This window comes from Aplysia californica, unplaced genomic scaffold, assembly GCF_000002075.1.
Source record: "Aplysia californica isolate F4 #8 unplaced genomic scaffold, AplCal3.0 scaffold00632, whole genome shotgun sequence".
Classification (NCBI taxonomy): Eukaryota; Metazoa; Mollusca; class Gastropoda; order Aplysiida; family Aplysiidae; genus Aplysia; species Aplysia californica.
The window spans coordinates 391,635-413,689 of NW_004797902.1; the positions used below are offsets into that span (position 1 = coordinate 391,635).

The 22,055-nt window shown below is 39.3% G+C and overlaps 1 protein-coding gene across 1 annotated transcript in view; it reads right to left on the reverse strand.

The window, feature by feature from the left end:
- LOC101846766 (protein LTV1 homolog) overlaps positions 1–22,055 on the reverse strand; it is a 29,191-nt gene that overhangs the window by 4,280 nt on the left and 2,856 nt on the right. The window contains exons 2-10 of the mRNA XM_005107801.3: positions 15,297–15,413; positions 14,706–14,846; positions 12,031–12,094; positions 10,156–10,336; positions 8,851–9,040; positions 8,075–8,217; positions 4,195–4,334; positions 2,452–2,510; positions 56–247 (exon numbers count right to left, since the gene is read on the reverse strand). Of these exons, the coding sequence (XP_005107858.1) occupies positions 56–247; positions 2,452–2,510; positions 4,195–4,334; positions 8,075–8,217; positions 8,851–9,040; positions 10,156–10,336; positions 12,031–12,094; positions 14,706–14,846; positions 15,297–15,413 (1,227 nt within the window). The remainder of the gene's footprint in view (positions 1–55; positions 248–2,451; positions 2,511–4,194; positions 4,335–8,074; positions 8,218–8,850; positions 9,041–10,155; positions 10,337–12,030; positions 12,095–14,705; positions 14,847–15,296; positions 15,414–22,055) is intronic.

Consider the following 22,055-nt stretch of genomic DNA (forward strand, 5'->3'; position numbering starts at 1 on the left):
CAAAAAAAAAAAAAAACCTTTGAAAAATAAAACATTAACAACACACACGACAAACCTTCCGCTCATCCTTGACGGCTTTTTTCCTGGCGCGTTTCTCCTCGGCCGTCTCGTCCTCCGGTCGGAAGGTGCTGGCTTTGTCAGCCCGGCGGCTCTCTCTCATCTCCTCCTCCAGCTGTCTCAGGCTGAGACCGGGTGCTGCTGACGTGGTGGACTCACCGTCCGACTGTTGGAGCTGCTTCTTCTTGGTCTGGGGAAACACACACGTGTGTCAAAGTCACTGTACTCACAGTGGCGGTGTGACTTCCCCCCCCCCCCCCCGAGGGGAGGAGGGTTAGTAAGAGTTTTACAGCACCTGAAACACAATTAGGCCATGCAAGTGCCGAAGATTAGAGGTGTTACAAAAGAGTAACAAACACACAAAAAAAGGAGGTTTAGTTTTAGTAGAGGCTTTACGACGCTCGCAACTGCATGAGGTCATATGAGCGCCAAGGGGTGGATGTCAACAGAGAAGTCCTTGCAGGGAATCAGGGGCTTACTCTGCTCACCTCTCTAGCTACAACAGCACAAGGTCTGCTTCGACTATCAAGGTACCCCGGAAATAGCGGGTCACAAGAAGCATTGTAAGTCGAGTAGATTGTAATTTTCTTTTTATCTCTATTCTCTCCAGCAGAAATTGACGCGGTTTCAAAGCCATTCTCCACATCTCCCTTTTTAACTCTTTATAGAGTCTAGATCTTGATAAAAAAACAGTATTGCTTGCCTGAACACATATCGACAAGTCTCCAGTGTCACTTTACAGACCACACCACTCATACTGACAATTGTGGCAGCTACAGGAGAAGACTTAATACAAAAATCTCTCTCTCTCTCTCTCTGTTTTACATTTTTCTTTCCTTCTGTCGTTTCTGTATTGTTTTACAACTCTCTCTCTCTCTCTCTCTCTCTCTCTTTTTAATTCCCAGTGGAGCATAGGCCATCAACAGCATTTCTCCAGCAAAGTCTGTCATGTACATCCTTTTCTAGCTGTTTCCATGATGTCCATGCCTTTTCCATTTCCGCTTGTAATACAAAAATAATCAATCCTAATCACATCTGTTATCGTCTATTCGCACGGGGGGGGGGAAGCAACTGACCTAAAGTGCATCCTTCACTGCATTGAGCTCTTCTTAGTGCGCAGACGTCTTTGCAAACCAATAAACATCATGGATTCAATTCCCAGTTTAGCTTCTAAAATTAAACTTATTTTATCCATTCATAAAAGAACGTAAACATTCATGCGTATTTAACTCTTTGACTACCATGGGCCGATCTATCGGCTCCATAACTTCCTAGTTCGTGGCCAAGAGCCGAATTATCGGCTCGCACTTTTCTTTCCCTTTCCCTTCCACAATTTGACTCAACCTTTTCGTTTCATGTTTTTAACTGCTCTGCTTACCGTACATCAGTCAACCAGTGAAGGAATTTGGCCCCTTTTGTGTTTTATTCTGCTGTTTTTTTGGCATTTTTTCATGTTTTTTTTACCCACCCTGTGTTGCTTGAATTAGTTTACACGCATAGCAACGGAAAAATGGCTGGATAACCCATCAGGTCCCCCCCCCCGTCACAACGTTTTTCTGCTTCAAAAGCCCTGAAAAAGTTTGATGGGGAACTGTCAGTACTTTCCGATAGTGATGTAGGAGGTGATGAAGTTAGACCCGAGTCGGACAGCAGCGACAGCAATGAGAATGAATATTCGAAAAGAGGGGCTTGTGTGAATCGTTTTTTTCTCTTTTTTTCATTGTGAGTGATTTCACCAAAAGTGCGACAACTTTGTATATACTTGACCATTGTGCATGAAACTTGGCCCACTTAGAGACAATTGGATATACTTCAGTATGACCAAGTCATGAAGTAATTGGATTTAGCTGCTATACACTGTGAGAAATGTAAGTTGAAAATATTTTTTTTATTTTTTTATTTTTTTCACCTTGTGTTCACTTACCTCCCATGTTTGTTTGGATTTATGATTTTTTTCAATTTTTTAATTAGATTAAAAATATTCTACATTCAATTACCTTCATTTTGGTATGTAACATGTCTGACTTCCAGATGGAATTATGCCCATCAGACACAAAAGAAGAACAGGGGTACTTCTGAAATTCTAAGACTAAGAAATGCCTTGGTCACAGCGCGGAAAATGCCTTGGTAGTCAAAAGAGTTAAATAAGATACATAATGGCTCACTGAAGAACTTTTTAGTTTTAGTAAGAGTTCTACGGCACTTGCAACACAATAAGGTCATATATAAGTGCCGAAGAATAGAAGTGTTACAAGAGAGTAACAAACACAAAAAAGGAGGAGAGATAAGGAAGATAGATGTTTGATAGGCAAGAAGTAGCAAACCACACCAGAGTACCCGCCAACCACTCGTGCTCACTGAAGAACAATTCACTTTTTCTTTTGGTCCACTTACCTTGGCCTTCAGAGGAGGAATTAAGTCTGTGGGCAGGTTCTTTGTATTAGACCTCAAACCTAAAGAAAAAAGTAGAAAAAGATTGAAACGAATCAGCTATGAATTGAATCTCAGACCTATGTCAAAATTGCAAAACAAAGTCCAGAGGAAAAGGATAACTTTTTCAAATTCTGTAAGCAGAAATAAGCCGGAACTAGTGAGTTATCACAATAATGTTCTTTTTTTTATAAAGAGTTTTACGGCACTTGCAACACAATAAGGTCATATAAGTGCCGAAGATTAGAGGCGTTACAAGAGAGTAACAAACATAAAAAAGGAGGGGAGATAGAGATGATAGATTTTTTTATGGGAAGGAAGGAAGGAGCAAACCACACCAAAGCACCCGCCAACCACCTGGGATAATGTCCACATTTTGAAAAGAGAGAACAGAGGTTAGTACAATAACAACACTTTGGGGGGGGGTGTTGGTTGTCATACTACTGCACCCATCATTCATCGGAGCACTTCAAAACAAAAGATAACAGACAAAACAAGCTCTAATAAACACAGCTGAATCTTACCATTACTAATATAATGTGAGGCAGCATGGTGAAATCAGGCGCTCGTCAAAAAATAAAATAGGAGAAACAGGCATTTTCTCACCTGTTTCACACAGTTTTAATCAAATTTTTGTTTTTTTGTTCAACCCTTTTATGTCCAAATAAGAACCACATTTCCATGTGAATTATATTGAAAAATGTTGATTAAAAGCTCAAAATATGTAATTTTTCCCTTTTAAAGGACTCTTTAGCTCTTAAAGTTACCAAACTTTGGCAGTCATTTTCTCGCTATTTTTACCACTGAAGGCAAGTGAACTTACCTCTTTCAATCACAAATATCTTCACTACTGCTCATGATAAATGAGTATTTTTTTAAATCCAAAGCAAAATAAATGAACAAGCTTTATGATGACACCAATAACTTCACATGCACAAAAATTGACGAGCGCCTGATTCCACCACGTCGTAACACACAGAATTCCGAAAGAACTATGAAACGGTCAATAGTCAATAACTATATTGTAAGACAAAAGGTTGGTGTTCTTTCAATGCAAAATTGATCTATTGGAAGGAGGGGGGGGGAAATCTTTTCAATTTTAAGTCTTTGTTTATGGTAGAATGGTGGCTAAATTACACCAAAATAATCTGGGACACTCTTCTGAAAAATTATACCGACATCTACAGGGTAATGGTAAGGCTATTCTTTCACGCAGAAGACATGAGTTCAATTCCAAAGGTCTGATTGTGTGTCTCCAACCATCTGCTGGGATGTCACTCAGCCTGGATCGTGAGGGCGGTTAAAGGGCAATGTGCTATGATCAATGTGCTATGGTCAACTCATACTTTTCCTTATTTTTTTTTTTTCTCCCACAGAAAAAAACCCAAATGGTATTGCAAACAAATGGGGCAGACCCAAAGTGACCTGGAGACGCACAGCAGAGTCTGAAATGAAGTCCTGGAACCATTCGAGGGGGACGTTGACCAAGATGGCCCAAAACAGACAGAGCTGGAGATCCTTTGTTGCTGCCCTCTTTGCCAGATGGTGTGACGGGTAGTAAGTTATTACAAACATATAAAAGAACAACTGTGGTAGCACAAAATTTTCTTTTTTAAAGTCTGCAAAGCATCTTTCCATATTTTCAGTTTTAACACTTTCAAGGAAAAAAGAAAAAAAAAGAATATTCTTAATACTAAGTTGACTCACTGAGAATGCTGACACAGTCATACTTGGGCTTGCTGGGAGGGACCTCTTTCCACTCATACTCGTCTTCATCCTCATACAGATATTTCGAGGAGTCGATTTTAGGCTTTTCACTTTTATCATCTAAAACCTCAGCCCATGATCTGAAGAAAAAAAAAAGAACATACAAAACAACATTATTCTTACGGGTTAAATAGGTAGTAGATGTGCAGTACAGACACAAAATGGAATATTTTTTTAAATTGAAATTATTCTTTCAATATATAGTCTTAAGACCGTAAGGGGGGGGGGGGGGGGGATATACATTAGACTCGCAAAAATTCTTTTTAAAAAAGGGCAGGCACATCAAAGTGGAAAATTACTTTAAAACTCTTGCCTAAGAAATCAAATGTAAAAGTTGACCAATGCTTCTGTGGCACATGATCTCTTTTCAAAACATATAAATCAATTTGCATTTGGGCCAATGAGCATGACTAGATCCAGCTCAAAAACTGCCTGTTATCAGCTGTTCCGGACTCCATCCGGACCTGAGACATATAAATGAAAGTCACATACAGCAATAATGAAGCAGGAGAGGAATTCTTTGTTAATCTTTTTTTTTTTAACTGACAAACCTCTGGCCAGGATAAAAATATTTAGAACCTGTTTCAATGCACCACCATATGATTACATGAAAGAAAAGGACACCACAGCAGAAATAATATGCTACATACACCAGACAAAAAGAAATATCTCGATATATATAATGTTTAGAAATTCATATGGTTGTGCTACAAAATAAGTGGCCTTAGATTACTACACCACCATCAATTGAGGTCACAAAATCCCCTTTAGCAATCAAAGTCAAAGTATTTTGAGAAATGGCTTTTTTATTAGGAGCTTACTGATGCCACTAGAGACACAAGCCTTTGATTAACTTATTTATGTACACAAAGAACATCAAGTACCTAACTCACAAAATGAATATTAAGGGTTTTGGGTTTTTCTTAACAATAATTCCCTTCTTCTTTCAGACAAAAAAACTTACATGACTGGTGTAACCATTCAGGTTCTTAACCATTGCAAGCAGAACTGACTTTATTTTTTGTATTTGTAAAGTGTTTTACGGCGCTCGCAACTGCATAAGGTCATATGAGCGCGCGGGACACACCTAATATTTTCAGTTGGTAGGAAATTTTGAATTTTGCCCGGGTGGCGGCCGAAGCCTACTCTTGTCGATTTTAGACCACCAAGGGATCTTTAACGTATGCAACTTGCACACGGGCCCTCCGAGATTTTTCACCCTTGTCCGAGAAGGCTAGGTGTAGATCTTTCCTACCAGACGATCAGGGGTGTGGCTGAAAGATAGCAGTAAGAAGAAGCGAAGAAGTAGCAATAGAAAGGCTGCAGAAAGAATCAAGAGCCCAGAGGAAGGGGCAAAGGAGATGAGGGGGTGGGGGCAGAAAGAGGAGACGAAAGCAGACGACAGAACATTGCTATAAAGCAGGAAAGGAGGTGAAAGGAGACAATTTTAGAGAAGAAAATTTTTCAGTCGCTACCCGGATTCAAACCCGGGACATTTGAATGAGAGGCCAACACCCTAACCTCTAGGCCACGAGAACCCCCGAACTGACTTTGATCCCAAAACCCAAAAATCATTTTATTGAGTATGTTCACCTGTCTCAAAGGAATCTGGGTCACAGTCAGCACAGTTGAGCCCTGATAAGCACATTAGAGTCGTGTCCATGGGAGCCTTTAACACTTCCAATAATTAAGTTTTCGAAGAGGTTTTAAGGCGCTCGCAACTGCATAAGGTCATATATGAGCGCCAAGGGGTGGATGTCAACCAAGAAGTCCATACAGGGAATCAGGCTTACTCTGCTCACCTCTCTAGCTTCTACAGCACAAAGTTTTCTTCGACTATCAAGGCACCCGGAAATAGCAGGTCACAAGAGTGTGACAAACATACAAAAGAAGTAGAGGGAAAATGATGATAGTAAGGATTAGGAAAGAAAAAGCAGCAGTTCCCTGTTGCAGTTCAGGCAGTTATGAGCATGACATTGATGAATCAGCCCATTTACAATTACAATTCTACTGTGCATAAGAACACAGTTAATGTCTACCCTTTGGGAATGGCTTAAAGACACTTCAGTCAGTAACATCACCCGGGGGGTAAAAATAATCAAATAGGAAAGCTAAGAAAAAGATCTACACCCTGGGAGCATAAGCTTTGGTGAAAAGATCTCCTGTTTTGTCAGTGAAAAGATCTCCTGTCTTGTCAGTGAAAAGATCTGTCTTGTCAGGAAAAAGATCTCCCATCTTGTCAGTCAAAAGATCTCAATCTCATGTCTAGCTTTGTCTTGTCAGTGAAAAGATCTCCTGTCTTGTCAGTGAAAAGATCTCCCGTCTTGTCAGTGAAACCAACTCAGAGGTCTCTTGACAAAATTCAAAACCAAGCTGTACGATTTATCTCCGGAGCTTTGAGATCCACTCCAACTGCAGCTTGTGAAATCTACACGAACCTGGAACCCCTGGACTTGCGGAGAGAGGCAGCAGTAGTAGAGATGAGTGAGCGCTACAAAAGACTGGAGAAAAACCACCCAAACAGGAAAATAATTGAACAGAGACGACCAAAGAAACGGATTCATGAAAGATCAATACTTGACACAGCCACTGAACTAGCAGAAAAACACCATCTTCCATGTAACAGAGAAATGCTGAAACCTTTAAGACCAGAACTCCCCCCAAACACTAACATCAAGAACGCCAACATCAAAACCTCCCTCATAAAAGAGACAGTGAAAAAGGAATGTGACCCAGTAGAACTGAAGACAACAGCTCTGAAGACAATTGACTCCTACCCTAGTGATTCAATTCATATTTATACAGACGGGTCAGCCTTCAAGGGAACTATAAACGCAGGCTTTGGGGTAAGAATTGAACATCCTGACAAAACATGTGAAGAGCTATTTGACGCATGTGGTACTTCTTGCACAAATTACGAGGCTGAGGCCATCGCCATTGAAGTAGCAATCCTCCACCTGACCAACATTTTCATAACATATCCAAACAAAATCAAGAACACTATTATCTTCACAGACGGAAAGTCAGTACTCCAAGCTCTGGAAAACATGAATCTCGAAAGCCCAGCCTGCCTATCTGTGGCTCAAACAATCAACACCTTCCTACAGACCTATGCCGTCGACCTGACACTACAGTGGATACCTGGCCACAGCAACATCCCAGGAAACGACAGAGCAGACACCCTTGCCAAGAAGGGAGCATCACAAACACAACCACACAACCCAGTATCACAACAGACAGCCAAGAACATCATCAAATGCAACACCAGGGAACAGTGGCTGAATGGATGGGCAATGGGCAAAACTGGAAGAACTGTATTTGCACACATGACAGCCCCCAACTCTAAAGATGCAATAAATTCCCTGAGTAGAAGAGAACAAGTCACAATATTTCGCCTGCGAACACAACACATACCACTAAACTCCTACCTTAATAGGATCCGCAAGGATACCCCACCCGACTGCCCGTTGTGCGACTGCCAGGATGAAACAGTACCCCACCACCTCTTTAACTGCCCTGCACTTTGTGACCTGCGTAGCACTTACCTACCTGCCTCCCCAGACATCGGAAACACTCTATACAGCGACAAAGCACAGCTGATTAAAACCTGTCAATTCTTTGCCATATCGACAGACCGAAGGGCTAGAACCCAAATGGCCGCTGGATCGGAAAAGTAAAGTAAAGTAAAGTCAGTGTCTTGTCAGTAAAAAGATCTGTCTTGCCAATAAAAAGATCTCCCCTCTTGCCAGGAGTGCATTCTGCAGGCTATGGGAGAATATTGCTACACAACAGCCCGGCATCGCTCTTCATCAACACTTACGTGACTTTCGGCTTGAGTTCATCCTGCCCTATGATGTGTTTTAAACGTTCATAATCCTCTGCTGTAGGCATTTCTTGTTCATCATCTGACAGATTCTGTGCAGAGCAACGGAAACCAATGCCTTCCTCAAAGTTCCTCAGAATCTAAGGGTAAAAAAATTAGAAAGAGGTCCACTGTCAATTTGCAGAAAATTAGGACACATCTTAGCATCACATAAATGACAAAAAGTTATGTCGTCACAGTCAGATGCCTATTGAAGTAAAATCTTTCTCTTTTTAAAAAAAAATCTTTCCTTTTTTTCAGGTTTCAAATTATTGGTACGGTAAACCTGCCTGTTACTTCTTTCTTATCCTCAACATAGCAAAGTCTTGTTTCATGAACCACAAATACAATCATAGAGATATTCATAATTTTGCTGAAGTCAGTACGCACTGTTCTTTATACAGTATGGTCATAGACATAGCATAACTTCAGCAACTGGGTCTTAGTTTTAGTAGAGGTTTTACGGAGCTCGCAACTGCATAAGGTGATATGAGCGCCAGAAGATTAGAGGTGTTACAAGAGAGAAACAAACATAAAAAAGAAGAAAGGGAGATAAGGACGATAATGTTTGATAGGAAAGAAGAAGCAAACCACATCAGAGCACCCACCAACCACTCAGAGATCCTGTGCCTCTTGAATACCTTTCTGTGTTGAAAGTGGAGACAGTAAAACAAATACCATACACGATACAAGACCATAGAAGAGGGAAATCAGATGAGCCAGGAACTCCTTACCAAGGCTGTCTGAGCCTCTATGATGTCATCTTGTTCAGTCCCTCTTCCTTGTCGTTTCCGGGTCCCGAGTCTGTCATCATCTTCTAGACTTATGTCACTAACTCTGTCCGAAAACTCAGAATCAACATCTTCATTATCATCATCCTCCTCCTCTTCATCTTCATCATCAAAATCAAATTCTCTGTCATCCCTGAAATGAAAAAAAAAAAAAGTACATTTTAGTCCAACCCTGCTATAAAAGATAACAACTAACAAAAATGGTTAACAAATGTTTTGAGTTTCCACGGCAAAGAGAAGAACTTGTCATATTCGATGGACACACTGAAAATAATAACACCATATCATGACCTCAGAAGTTGTATGTCCAAAGTGCTTTTGATTAACTATAGAGTACACTTTGAACAAAATTGCCCTGAGGCAAAAATATCTCAAGCTTACAAGCGAACATTCTGTCAATGGCAGTCAAAGTTCATGGGGTTTTTAGTATATTTTTAGTAGAAGTCTTACAGTAGAGGTCTTACAGCCCTCGAAACTGCATAAGGTTATATGAGCGCCAGAAGATTAGAGGTGTTCCAAGACAGTAACAAACATAAAAAAAGAAAAAGGGGAGATAAGACGACAGATGTTTGATAGGAAAGAAGAAGCAAACCACACCAGGGCACTCGCCAACCACCCACAGCTCATGGGTTTACTTGAGGGTGTAAATTGTGCGTGTATTCAACAGCAACTACACAGAACTTAGCCAACAAAATGTTGAAGTACAGATGGATACCAGATATATTAAAAATATGCCACAATGTAAAATTTCAAATAACTTAAAAACATCCATTTCCAGAAACCACCCTAATAATCTTTTAGTTTAGTAGTAAGAGTTTTACAGTACTTGCAAGACAATAAGGTCATATAAGTGCCAAAGCTCGCCGTTAGCTCGGAGGAAACAGAGTAACAAACACAAAAAAGGAGAACTTAGGATGATAGTTGTTCAATGTAAAAACTGAGTAAAACCACACCAGACCATCCGCCAACCACCCACTCCTCATGAGTTCAATAAGACAGCTTAAATTTTTTTTTAGAGTAAACAACTTTAGTTTTAGTAAGTATTTTACGACACTTGCAACAGAATAAGGTCATATAAGTGCCAAAGATTAGGGGTGCTACAAGACAGTAACAAACACAAAAAAAGAAGGAGGGGAGAAAAGGACGATAAGATGTTTGATAGGAAAGAAGGAGCAAACCACACCAGAGCACCCACCAACCACCCACGAGTAAACAACTATTTTGTCATTGTGAACAAAACGAGCTTACATGTCAAACTCGCCGTCTCCACCAGTCTCTCTCTCCTGTGGGGCCATTCCTCCTGCTTTGACAATAAAATCATCATCGAGAAAACCCGCGCCACCTTCATCCACGTCGACATCGTCACCATCTATAGCAACAACTGGAGCCTCCTCAAGAGCTGCCAATATTTCTGGGTCAATCTTTTCCTCTGGAAATTGCACAAAAGAAAAAGCAAGTTTATGGGTTTTTATAAGTTTTAGTAAGTTTTACGGCACCTGCAACAAAATAAAGTCATATAAGTGCTGAAGATTAGAGGTGTTACAAGAGAGTAATAAAAACAAAAAAGAAAGAGGGGAGTTAGAGATGATAGATTTTTTATAGGAAAGAAAGAGCAAACCACATCAGAGCACCCGCCAACCACCCACTAAAAAAAGCAAGTTTAAAATCTTTTTATTTTAAACTTTTAAAAAATAAAACAATTATAACCGATTTCTCCATCTATATACACAACCAAACACAAAGACGACAGATACATTCATGATGGAGTTAAAAGACTTTAAAATCAGGAATTACAGAGAACTAGCATCACAGCCAATTATCATTGACAATGTAACATTATAAGTACCCACTTTCAGTATTCCATTACGAGTACTGTAATGGTAAGTATATATCGGTATCGTTGAGAGCAAGAAAAGAGCAACACACCTATAGCATAAACAACAAAGATGTCTAGCCTACGGCAGCACAAGTCACAATCATGTAAAGTTTAAGTCTTATATTAAACTCTGGAACACAACCCGAGAAGTTGCTTCATTTATTAATGTTTAATGATGTTGGTGTTCTTGGACTGTTCGCAAGTAGAATACACAACAGATGATTCTAATAAAAAAACAAGACTATATATCTTAGATCTATCCTAATCAAGCTAATTCTCATCAAGGCTTCACTCAGTGGCTTGAACCATTTATTTCGTCAATTATATGACAATAAAAATAAATAGATAACACTTTTATACCTAAAGGTTATATTTCTGTGCCAAAAGAAAATTGAATTGGTCCTGCACTCAATCAGTAGTATGATCAGTAGCTAAATCATGCTTAATCCAGGTTTCGGGTAAAGCAAAGTCAAATAAAGCAAGGTGTGACCATCTTAGATGAGATCAATGATGTTATGAGAAGGTCCATTGTTACATCAGTTTACAATGCCACGTTCAAGGTAAAAGTTAGTCTTACTTCTGCACCCCTTTCCAATTTCCGTTTATATTATTATAATCACAAGTAGTTAAGTTTTGAAAGAGATGGGGGTTTTTTCTTGATGACACTACAATGGCGCTCATATGACCGTATGCAGTTGCGAGTGCCGTAAAACTCTTACTAAAACTAAACTGACACTACAAACCTGTGAGATTAGTCTAAACTATGTAGCTAATGCTGATATTTGTTCCAAGTGAAAGACAAAATAAAGTGTTTGGTTCACTTTAACCCTATCCATACGTCGTGTTTTACTATCGTATCCATACGACCTGGGGAACTCTGTGCCACCATCTTCCAAAGAGGAAATTTACTCGTTAATCCGATCCATGCGCTTGGCGTAGCAGTATGTCAAAATGATTTTTTGAGAAATACTGAAAGTTTAAAAGAGATTTTCATACTAGAAGTACTCTAAAATGCGAAGAATACAACCCCGGGGGTACAAAATGACCCCAGGGCGTACGGACAGGGTTAAAGAATAAAAAACTTATGGGGCTTCTTTCTCCCTTCTTTGATCCTGAGTCTCCACTGAATCTCCATGTGGGTGGTAGATGTGGGGTGAACTGAAACTAACTGTTTAGATGTACAACACAAATTATAATTTACACTAAATGCACCCCTAAGGAATAAATTTAGAAATATAACAGCATACCTTCAGTTTCATCCGTAGAAAAAAATTCTTTGAAAGGAAAAGGCATGGAAGCATGTGATCTGACCTGTGAAGGAAAAAAATGGAAAAAGAGAATCAAGACTAGGCTATCAAATTTGTCATTTTTATGACATTTTGTATTTGCATTCACATGCACTCTCACTGTGCTATCATTGGTGCATGCTCAGTTGAGGGGACACGTGAGGAAAAAGAAAAGGCATGTGGGTGGAGGCTGAACAGTTAAAATTTGTGCACAGTTCTTCTTCTTCTCGATCGCATCACACTTGAAGTCTGGTACCTTTCATAAATTGGGCCGTCCTATTCAGTTTATCTGTCGGCCCATATAGCTTCTCTTGTAGCGTCAGTGGGGTTGGCCAAGTTTCCTGTCTCAGGGCCCTGTGTGTCTTGCAGTGCTGAAGGATGTGTTCAATAGTTTGGTCCGCCTCTCCACACTGGCATTTTGGTGATTGTGCTAGTTTAAAACATCTGTCATGATCTGTACATATGTTGCTCAGTCTTGTGTGTGTGTGCACAGTTGTTTTGTTTTTTTCTTCTTCCAACTTTGGCCCCTTATGGGGCATGGACAGCTAAGAAGCTCTCCCTGTCATCATTATCTTTGGGCCAGCTTGTATGTTTTAGTAGAGGTTTTAAGGGTACTCGCAACTGCATAAGGCCATATGAGCGCCAAGGGGTGGATGTCAACAGACAAGCCCTTAGAGGGAATCAGACTTACTTTGCTCACCTCAGCACAAAGTCTAATTATGCCATTTCTGGCTATTCAAGCCTAAACTTAACAAGAAAATAAGTGAGAAAAAAAACATACCTTGCATAGGCCTACATAATTTTCTGCTTGTGTTAATCCATATATTTCCAAATCCAAAGCCATGATTTCTCCCTGGTACAGATACTGTACATCCACAACTAAATCTACAATGTTCAACTTTTTTCTGCTTGTGTTGGTTAGCACCATAATCATCATAAGGTGTAGAATCCTTATAATAATAGTATAACAGCTTGACTTGATCTAGATTCTAGATCTAAATAACTTGACAGCTTATATTCAACTTAAATCCACAACAATACTTACAAATAAACAAGTCTGGTAAAAAAAACATCAAGCTCTCTTCAGAGTTTTCTTTTCTTGGCAGGCCCAAGATCTATTGAACCACAATCGTCATTTCTTTCTATTGTTTACAGAGCTGGTGCTCTGCTTCTTGAGCTTTAGAAAGTGAAAGTGAAAGACAGTCTACACTTTCAAATAAAAGAGCACTTCCGGTAAGGGTTGGCTATTGTTGACTATTGGCATTGGCAATAACAGAAATTTTTTATTTCGCTTTTTTTTTTCACGACTTTTCACGGAAATTTTCCATTTGCGGAATTCTGCTAATTTGCGGGAATTCGCAAAATTGCGGAAGACTGGAAGCCCTGATAAGAACTCGAGATGTTAATGTCCCCCCCTTTGGGAATTGCCTAAAGACACTTCAGTCAGTAGCACCCCCCCCCCCCCCCCAAGGGGTTTGGGCCAGTTTCACAAGCTGTCTGTAGGAATATGTCATTATATGGTAATAAATAAATTTCACAAAACAAACTGCTTCAAAGAAATATTCTCCTTGTTTTCTTATATGTCTTATATGTGTCACGATGAGGTGCAATCAGGCACTCGTCCATTTTTGGGCATGTGGAGTTATTGGTATCTGCTTAAAGCTTGTTCATTTGTTTTGCTTTCGATGAGAAAAATATCCGTTTGAGTCACAAAACGGTGGAATCAGGCACTTGTCAATTTTTGGGCATACGGAGTTATTGGTACAATCTTAAAACCTGCTTATTTATATTGCTTTCCATGAAGAAATAGCCATCTATCTTGAATAAAAGTCGAGATATTTGTGATTGAAGGAGGTGGGGGTTGCATGGTTTCAGAGGTAAAATTAGCGAGAAAATTGCTACCAAAGTTTAGTGACTTCCAAAGCTAGAGAGTCCTTGGAAATTATTTTTTTGTGCCTCTTATCAACGAGTTTCAGTAAAATGTACACATGAATATGTTTTTATATGGACATAAAAGGTGTTGAGCAATTAAAACAAAAAAATTGGTAAAATTTCCAAACAGGCGGAAAAATGCCAATTCTTTCGACTTTTATTATTTTGACGAGCGCCTGATTTCACAATGAAGTTTCACATTTATCTTGGATACAAGTCGAGATATATGGGTCTTTGAAGGAGGTGGGGGTCACCTGGTTTCAGATGTAAGCTTAGTGAGAAAATTGACGCCAAAGTTTATAGTTTTTCCTTAGCTCAGAGTCCGGCCGTGGAAATTGAACATTGACATTTTTTGGGCCTTTAATTAACGCTTTTAAGTAAAATTCACACAGAAATGTGTTCTTTACTGGACATGAAAGGTGTTGAGTAAAAAAACAAAAATTCACAAATTGCGGGGAAATGCAAGTTTCTTCATTTTGATTATTTTGATGAGCGTCTGATTTCACGCTGCCTCACATTATTTCATAGCAAATTATATACTCTACAAAACATTTGGAAAATGGTTCATATATACATAACCACCTGGGGGGAAAAAACTGTTACTAAGACAGACCACATCATCTAAGAAGTCTGAATGTATTCATGACCGAATAGTAAGTAAAAAAAAAGACTGACGAATTCTTTAAAAAGCACATAACACCAACCTCATCCTCAGGATCAATGTGGTAGCTTTCTGTACTGACTAGAGTGGCCTGCTCATTGACAGATCTCAGATGTTTCATGTAGTTGTACTCATCGTCATAGAATATTCCAAACTCCCTTTGCTCTTCTTTTCTCTTCTCCAGCTGGTGAAAGCATTTTTTTTTTAATGAAAGACACACACAATGCAAATACAAACAAAAATAAATAAAAGTAAAACGAAACAGAAGAAGAAGAAAAAAATATGTAAAATAAGATTTTCATCAGAAACTGATATATATATCTAAAAGAATACAATGACAGCGACAGCAGAATGTTATTTTATAAGAGTCAACATCTATGACCTTACACAACGATAATTGTTAAAGCTGTTAAAACTTCTTCATGTCATACAATGGTGCATATTGAATCAATTGTACAACAAACATTGCAACTCTTTTCTACACAAAAGGAATAAGAACTATGGCAGAAAATGTTATTAAAAACAAAATATATACCTGCCAGATTTATTAACTGTGCACCACAATCACTTATTTCCTTGCAACATTAACCAGAGCTATACAACAAGGCAACACAAAATGGTGACAAAAGCATACCTCTTCACCACAAGGCTTCGTTCCTTCATCCTCGTCATCAACATAACCAGGGATAAGGCGATAGGTCGTAGATTCTTTCTTGCGGATGAAATGCTTCTTTTTCCTGACAGGCTTCGGCTGTAAAACAATAAAAATTTCATTAAAATAATTTGCAAGCAAAAGTAGCTCTCCTATCTCTATATTTTACATCTGGCAGGGTTGGTTTTGCCTCATTTGTAGGATGAATTTGGCCCTCAAAACATTAGAATTTTGGCATAAAAATGGGGAATTTTGAGAGGGCTTTCCAACTATTTTCTCATATTTGGGTTAATTTGCAGTGATTTTTGGTGATCAAATTTATTCAAATCATGCTTAAAAACGATGAGAAAATCACTGATTGCTCTCACTCTCTGTAAGACAAACGGATCCAATTCAATATATTATAATTGCAAATTTACCACAAAAATACTATAATAATAATTTCTTCTTTAACATTCATCAGTAGGGTGCAACCATAAAACATGGCAGCAATTGTTTAGGTTAGGATCGCCACTGATTATGTCATGTAGGCTGTCTCACTAACAATAAAAAATCACTTAATCGCTGAATCATGATTGCTATTATATTGAATGGTGAGCCTCCTCCTTTCATATTATAGGCCTACCTAGAAATTCACATCGATGAGTAAATCTTAAGATAGAAAAGGGAGCATTAAAAGAGAATTATAACCTAAGACAAAAATATGACGATGACGTGGTGGCTGGGGTGCTTTCAAATTTAAATATATGCCATCATGCCATTACAGTTCAGTCTCTGTCTTAGATTCCATGGCTTACGTCAAATCTCCATTTCCCTACTTTAAGAAAACAATTTCTTCTAGGCCAGCACAAAAATCACCCCTAAGATTCTGCTCTGAAGGACTAGGCATACATTCTACTAAGATCCTGCATTTCAGAGGATAATCTCTCTACTCTCTATGATCCGTGTACAAAAACGCAGGCATGCAGTTGATCAACCAAGTAGAAAAAATTTGCAAGGGCATTGTACTGCCCACTGTGTCACATATCATCCACTCCAGTGAATATGTAATCATACCACCACCTCTGTAGCAAATCTCAAAGAGAAGGTACAAACCCCGCTAGGCGTAAATTTGTAGCTGCATTTGTTATCCAAAACATTGTTTGAATCATTGTTGTGCTTTTGGGATGAAATGAAAAACAACAGCGACGACGATCAAAGAAACAATGTGTATAGTACCAACAAGCTCACAATCTGATGTGTTCCTGTCTGATTTGGTTTTGTAGTTGTAGGCCCTACCCACCCAACCACATGCTGCTTAACGTAGAATGACTTACCTGCCTGATTGGCTGCTTATCTTAGTAATGTGATGACATCACATCCTGGGATACCCACAGACTATTTTTAGACAACCGCGGAGATGTACAAAGATTCTCTACTACACTATACACTACACGATCTTTGGAGACATCGCATGGAACAACATGTTGGGTCAGTGGCTTGACCTATTATCATTATTATCCGTATCAAGTGTTTCGCTCGATAAAATTTCACACTTTCGGCTAACTGGAAGATCGCACTAAGGCTTAGATTGCTGATGTTCAGAACAGTTCAATAAGAATGCTCATCTTGCTTGAAATTGAAAAACAGTTTTAACGCAAAGACAATAAAGCACGTGAAAATTACCGGATTTACCATAAAAGACGCCTGGAGATTACCCCCCTCCCCAGTGCCCGATAAACAAAGTGCAGAAGAGATAAGCAGCAGCATCATTGGAGCACCTCATCATATCACATTACTTTAAACCTGTACATTACCTGCCTGGAAAAACATTGTACCAAACAAGGTGCCATGGTAGATCTAGGTAGCCTATACACGATCTTTGGTGCCATGTGGTTGGGTATGTTTAGATCATGTAGTCACGTGATCAGAGAGGTATCCGGGTCTGACGTCATACACAAGATGGCCGCCTTAGCCTACCTAAAAATAGCGTGCGTCGTTCTACGTTTAGCCGCATGTCACCGAACTCCCAACCACATGCCGCTTTAAAACATAGAAAAGACGCATCTTTCTGATTGGCTGCTAATTTTAGTACTGTGATGTCATCACTTCCTGGGATACCCACATGGAACAACGTGTTTTCGGTAACATTTCCGATTTCCTAGATCTAAAATCTAGATAGTAGGCCTACTTGGACAAGATGGAATGGAACACCGCACAAAAATTGCCGTAAAGATGCGGGAGGATTAGATCTAGATCTACCACCCCCTGCCCCCCCCCCCCTCTCCTGCATTTTTAATCACTACTAATATATATATTTTTTTTTTAAACAACAACTTCAAAGCAACTCTACAAATTAGGCCTAGATCTAGATCTATAATTTATGGGACTGTTGGTCAGTCGGGAGGAGGAGAAGGAAAAAAAAAAACTGTCCCGGACCGGGATCGAACCGCTCCAAAAATCATTGCATGACTTCAAACGCAGACGCGCTGTCTATTCTGCCATCAGAACTTCCAAGACAGAGGTGTAGATAAGGAAAAGCATGATATACATTATAAATCTACACTTCCATCTTTGGTGCCATGCGGTTGGCTATACTTAGATTAGATGTAGTCACATGATTGGAGGGGTATCCTGGTCTGACGTCAAACAAGATGGGTGCCTTATCTAAAAATAGTTAGTGTCTTTCTACGTTTAATCGCATGTCTCCCAACCTGTGAAGATCTCTATCATCTCTATGCCAGTTCAGGCTTTAGTGAAGGAAGTGGCTATACTCACCCGTGGTGAGAATAAAAATACGATCTACCTCTCACCCCGGGTGAGACTTGCCAGCGTAGGCTATTCTCACCCGGTGTGAAACAATACCTGTTTTTCCTCATTTCGGAATACTGTCGATCGGTGAGGATGATCAAATTTATAAAAGCCAAGAAAAAAATTAGGCTGCTCTTATTGGCCCACATGGGCAAATAAGCTGGGGCTTATTGGCCCATATGGGCCATTTATGCGTTGTTTTTCAAAGTATTCCATACAGGGTATTGTCCCAACTTGTTCTCTAACTTCTTAGCTATTGTTCATCTTTTTATTTTTAGCATTAGATTGGAAAACTATACATTCTCAATTTAAAATATGTGATTGATGGACTAATTTGTTGAGCTATTTTTGAAGATGAGAGGACTTCTTTCTCTAGCTTTAATAGTTTTTGATTATTAAGATTAAATAAGAAATAATAAATACGGCTATTACTATTAGCATTCTGTATCCTTAATTATACTTAATTACACAAATGAGTTTTTGTTATCTTTATATCTTGTTGGTTTGGGAGTCATTCAAGATCTAGATATTAGATCTATACTTCCTGAATATAGTAGAAATTGACTTACTTTCTGGTATAAAATATAATATTAACTTTTTAAAAAGCCTTAGAGAAGTGTATAATTATAATATAAAATAATTTCTCTGATATTTAAAGGGGATTTTGCTGTTGCATTTTCATTTAAAATTATCATTTTTGTGGAATTGGGGGGGGGGGGGGGGGCGCCAAACACAGGGGAGATAAGACACAATTTTGTGGGCAAATAATAAATGTTCTCGGGGAAATTTTATATGCCCCCGTGGGCCAATAAGCACTCCGAAAAAATTACGTTATAGCACAAAAGTAAACTATTTGATCGTCTTCAAAGATGCTATGGCTATTTCACTTTTCGAATCGAGCCGAACTATGCGGGTCGCCATTTTGTTTTGCCCGGAAGTTCTCGCAAGATCCACTCCTCCCCTCTCTCTCTGTCTCTTTCTGAATACTGTCTATCGATGTGGACGATCAAATTGACCAAAACAAAGTTAAAAGATGAAGTTAAAACACAAAACTAAATTAATTTGGTCGTCTATAAAGATGCTTTGGCTATTTAACTTTCCGAATTGAGCCGAACTACGCGGGTCGCCATTTTGTTTTGCACAGAAGTTCTCGCGCTACTCCTCTCTCTCTCTCTCTTTCTCTCTCTCCAAAAGACTCGTCTGCGCTATTCTCACCCGGGGTGAGAATATTCTCACCCGGGGTGAGAATAGAGGTGGCCTTAAATGCCTTAGTGAAAGCACAACAAAAATTAGCAATGACCACGAAAAACCTTTTTTTTGCCAGAAGGTGTTTGCAAATAGGTGCATTTTGTAGCTCTATCTCCACAGAGCATGGAACTTTTTGAATTTTTGAAATCCATCAATAAACAAAAAAGTTACGAATTCTTTAATCAATTAATTTTTGGTACACTTTTATATATAATGAAAAAAAACCAAAATATGGGACGTTCTTTGGTGAGTTTTGAGACAATATTCGTCATAACTCGCTCATTTTTCGGAGTATTTAAATAAAACTTGGCAACCCAGTACATTTTCTAGTGCAGAATCTAGTCCTGCTTTCAGATTTTTCATAGCTATCCTACTTTTTGAGTTATGAAGACGTTTATAGGTATAAATGTGGCGGTTTTCGGTGCGTTTTGAGACAATATTTGTATAGGCTCGTCTATTTCTTGGAGTATGAAACTTGGCAGTCTAGTACAGTATTTGATGCAGAATCTAGTCATGCTGTCAGACTTTTAATATCTATCATACTTTTGAGTTGTAAAACATTAACAGGTAAAAAAGAGGCGTTCTTTACAGATTTACAAAGATTATCAGTCATAATATCTTCTCCCAAAGTCATGATATTTAAATGAAACTTGGCAACATAAAAGGTTCCTCCTTGCCAAGCAATGCTTTGGATCAATTTATCACAAAAATGTAAGTAGAGAACTGGATTTATTAGTCTAATAAATCCTGTGCTCTACTAGTAAAAGTATGCATACTTTGTTATAGAAAATAAGATCGTCTCTGTGTATATCCATTGTTGGACAGTGTCCAATTGTGTGGTAGATTAAGATGCGTTTAGATAATATAGTTTACAAGTCATGGGAATATTTCGCATGTGTAGGCTACAACTCATACTATAAATGTAACATATTTACACCACACCCTCTCTCTCTCTCTCTCTCTCTCTCTCTCTCTCTCTCCCCCTCCCTCCCTCCCTCAAGTTATCAAGGCCCCCGTTTAGTTTTCAAGTATCCTTCCCCCCCTTTCCGATTCACATAAGCGGGGCCTCGTCCGTAGCGCCCGAGGCGACCGATGGCTAATGACGTCACTCAGTGGAAATTTCCCAGCCGCCGGCCGTTCACCCAGTACGCGCAAATGGCAATGCCATTTTTTCCCTTAGTTACTCCCATATTTTTAAAGATTACGTCAAGACCGCTAAACACAGAAGCATGAAATTTTAAGGGAATAAAGAAAAATGGTGCACAACGTATCAGTCAGTTTGACAAATCACAGCTCCGAAAAATCTTCAAAGGGCACCACATCAACCACTTTCGCAAACGTTTTCGACTACTTCTAGGATGGGTACAATGTTGTCAAACTGCATACTATGAGATTGACCTCTTTTCTGATTGGCTGCCAAGTTTCATTCATATCCATTCACGAGAAGCGGCGTGAGAGCGAGTTGAAGACAACAACCTTTGAGTTAGTTCGTCCCACGAAACACCCCCGCAGCGGGGCCAAAATTCGGCAGTACAAAATGCGCTCTGTGAGCATTGCTACAAAAATGGTAGTGGCACGCGGTGGCAATTGACAAAAATTGACTTTTTGTCAATTGCCACCGAGTAAATCGGAGTTCTTTTGCGTTGGTGGGTAGATTTAGCTTATTGTACTCGAGTGCTCGGTGTTGTGCGTTCGACTCTCTGTCCCTCTCTCTCTCTCTCTCTGTGTGTCTGTGTGTGTGTGTGTGTGTGTGTGTGTGTGTGTGTGTGTGTGTGTGTGTGTCTTTTCCTGGCCCCCGCCCCCCGATATAACAAGAATTTCTGCTTGAGTTTGTGTGCGTTTGTAATCTTCTACTTCTAGAGTTGCCTGTGTTAGTTCTACACCAAAGTGGAGGCTTAGGCTAGCCTAGATCTAGGCCTACGTCTCATTGAAAACACACCAAGTTGGTACCGTAGCTCTAGACTAGATGCTCGTCCAGTGAAATTAGTTGAGAACAAATTGACCCCTTAGACACACATTATGATGTATGCTAAAGACAGTGTTGTTTTCAGACTTGACACCGCTTCACTCGGTGGTAACTGACAAAAAGTCAATGTTTGTCAATTGCCACCGCGTCACTCTGTGACAATTGACGCTCCAACAAAAATTATCAAAGAGTGGAGCAGAATATTATAAAGGCCGGCACTATTTCTCCGAACGTTCTGGAAAATAAAGCTGGGCACTATTTCTCCAAACGTTCAGGAAAATAAAGCTAGGCACTATTTCTCCGAACGTTCGGGAAAATAAAGCTAGGCACTATTTCTCCGAACGTTCGGGAAAATAAAGCTGGGCACTATTTCTCCGAACATTGTGAAATCTCATCCTTTCCCGCAAATTTCAGATATTATATAGATCTATAATTATAGTATAGGCCTACCAAAGATTGTTCGTATACAATATGGTTCAATCGGTCCAAAAAATGTCCGCAGTAAATATTTATATAAAGAAATGCTACAATTCCAAACAGTTTTTCGCTACAGATATGATGTGTAGCCTATGAAGGGTGCTGCTCTTAAACGTAATGTGTTGTGTTCACTCGTGTGCTGTCTAGATCTAGACCTACGGAGGGTTATTGATAACGACACATAGAACTGGCATCTGCGTTTGTCACTGCTGCGACCAATGTACCTTAATGTGTGTGATTCCATAATTTACATGTAATAT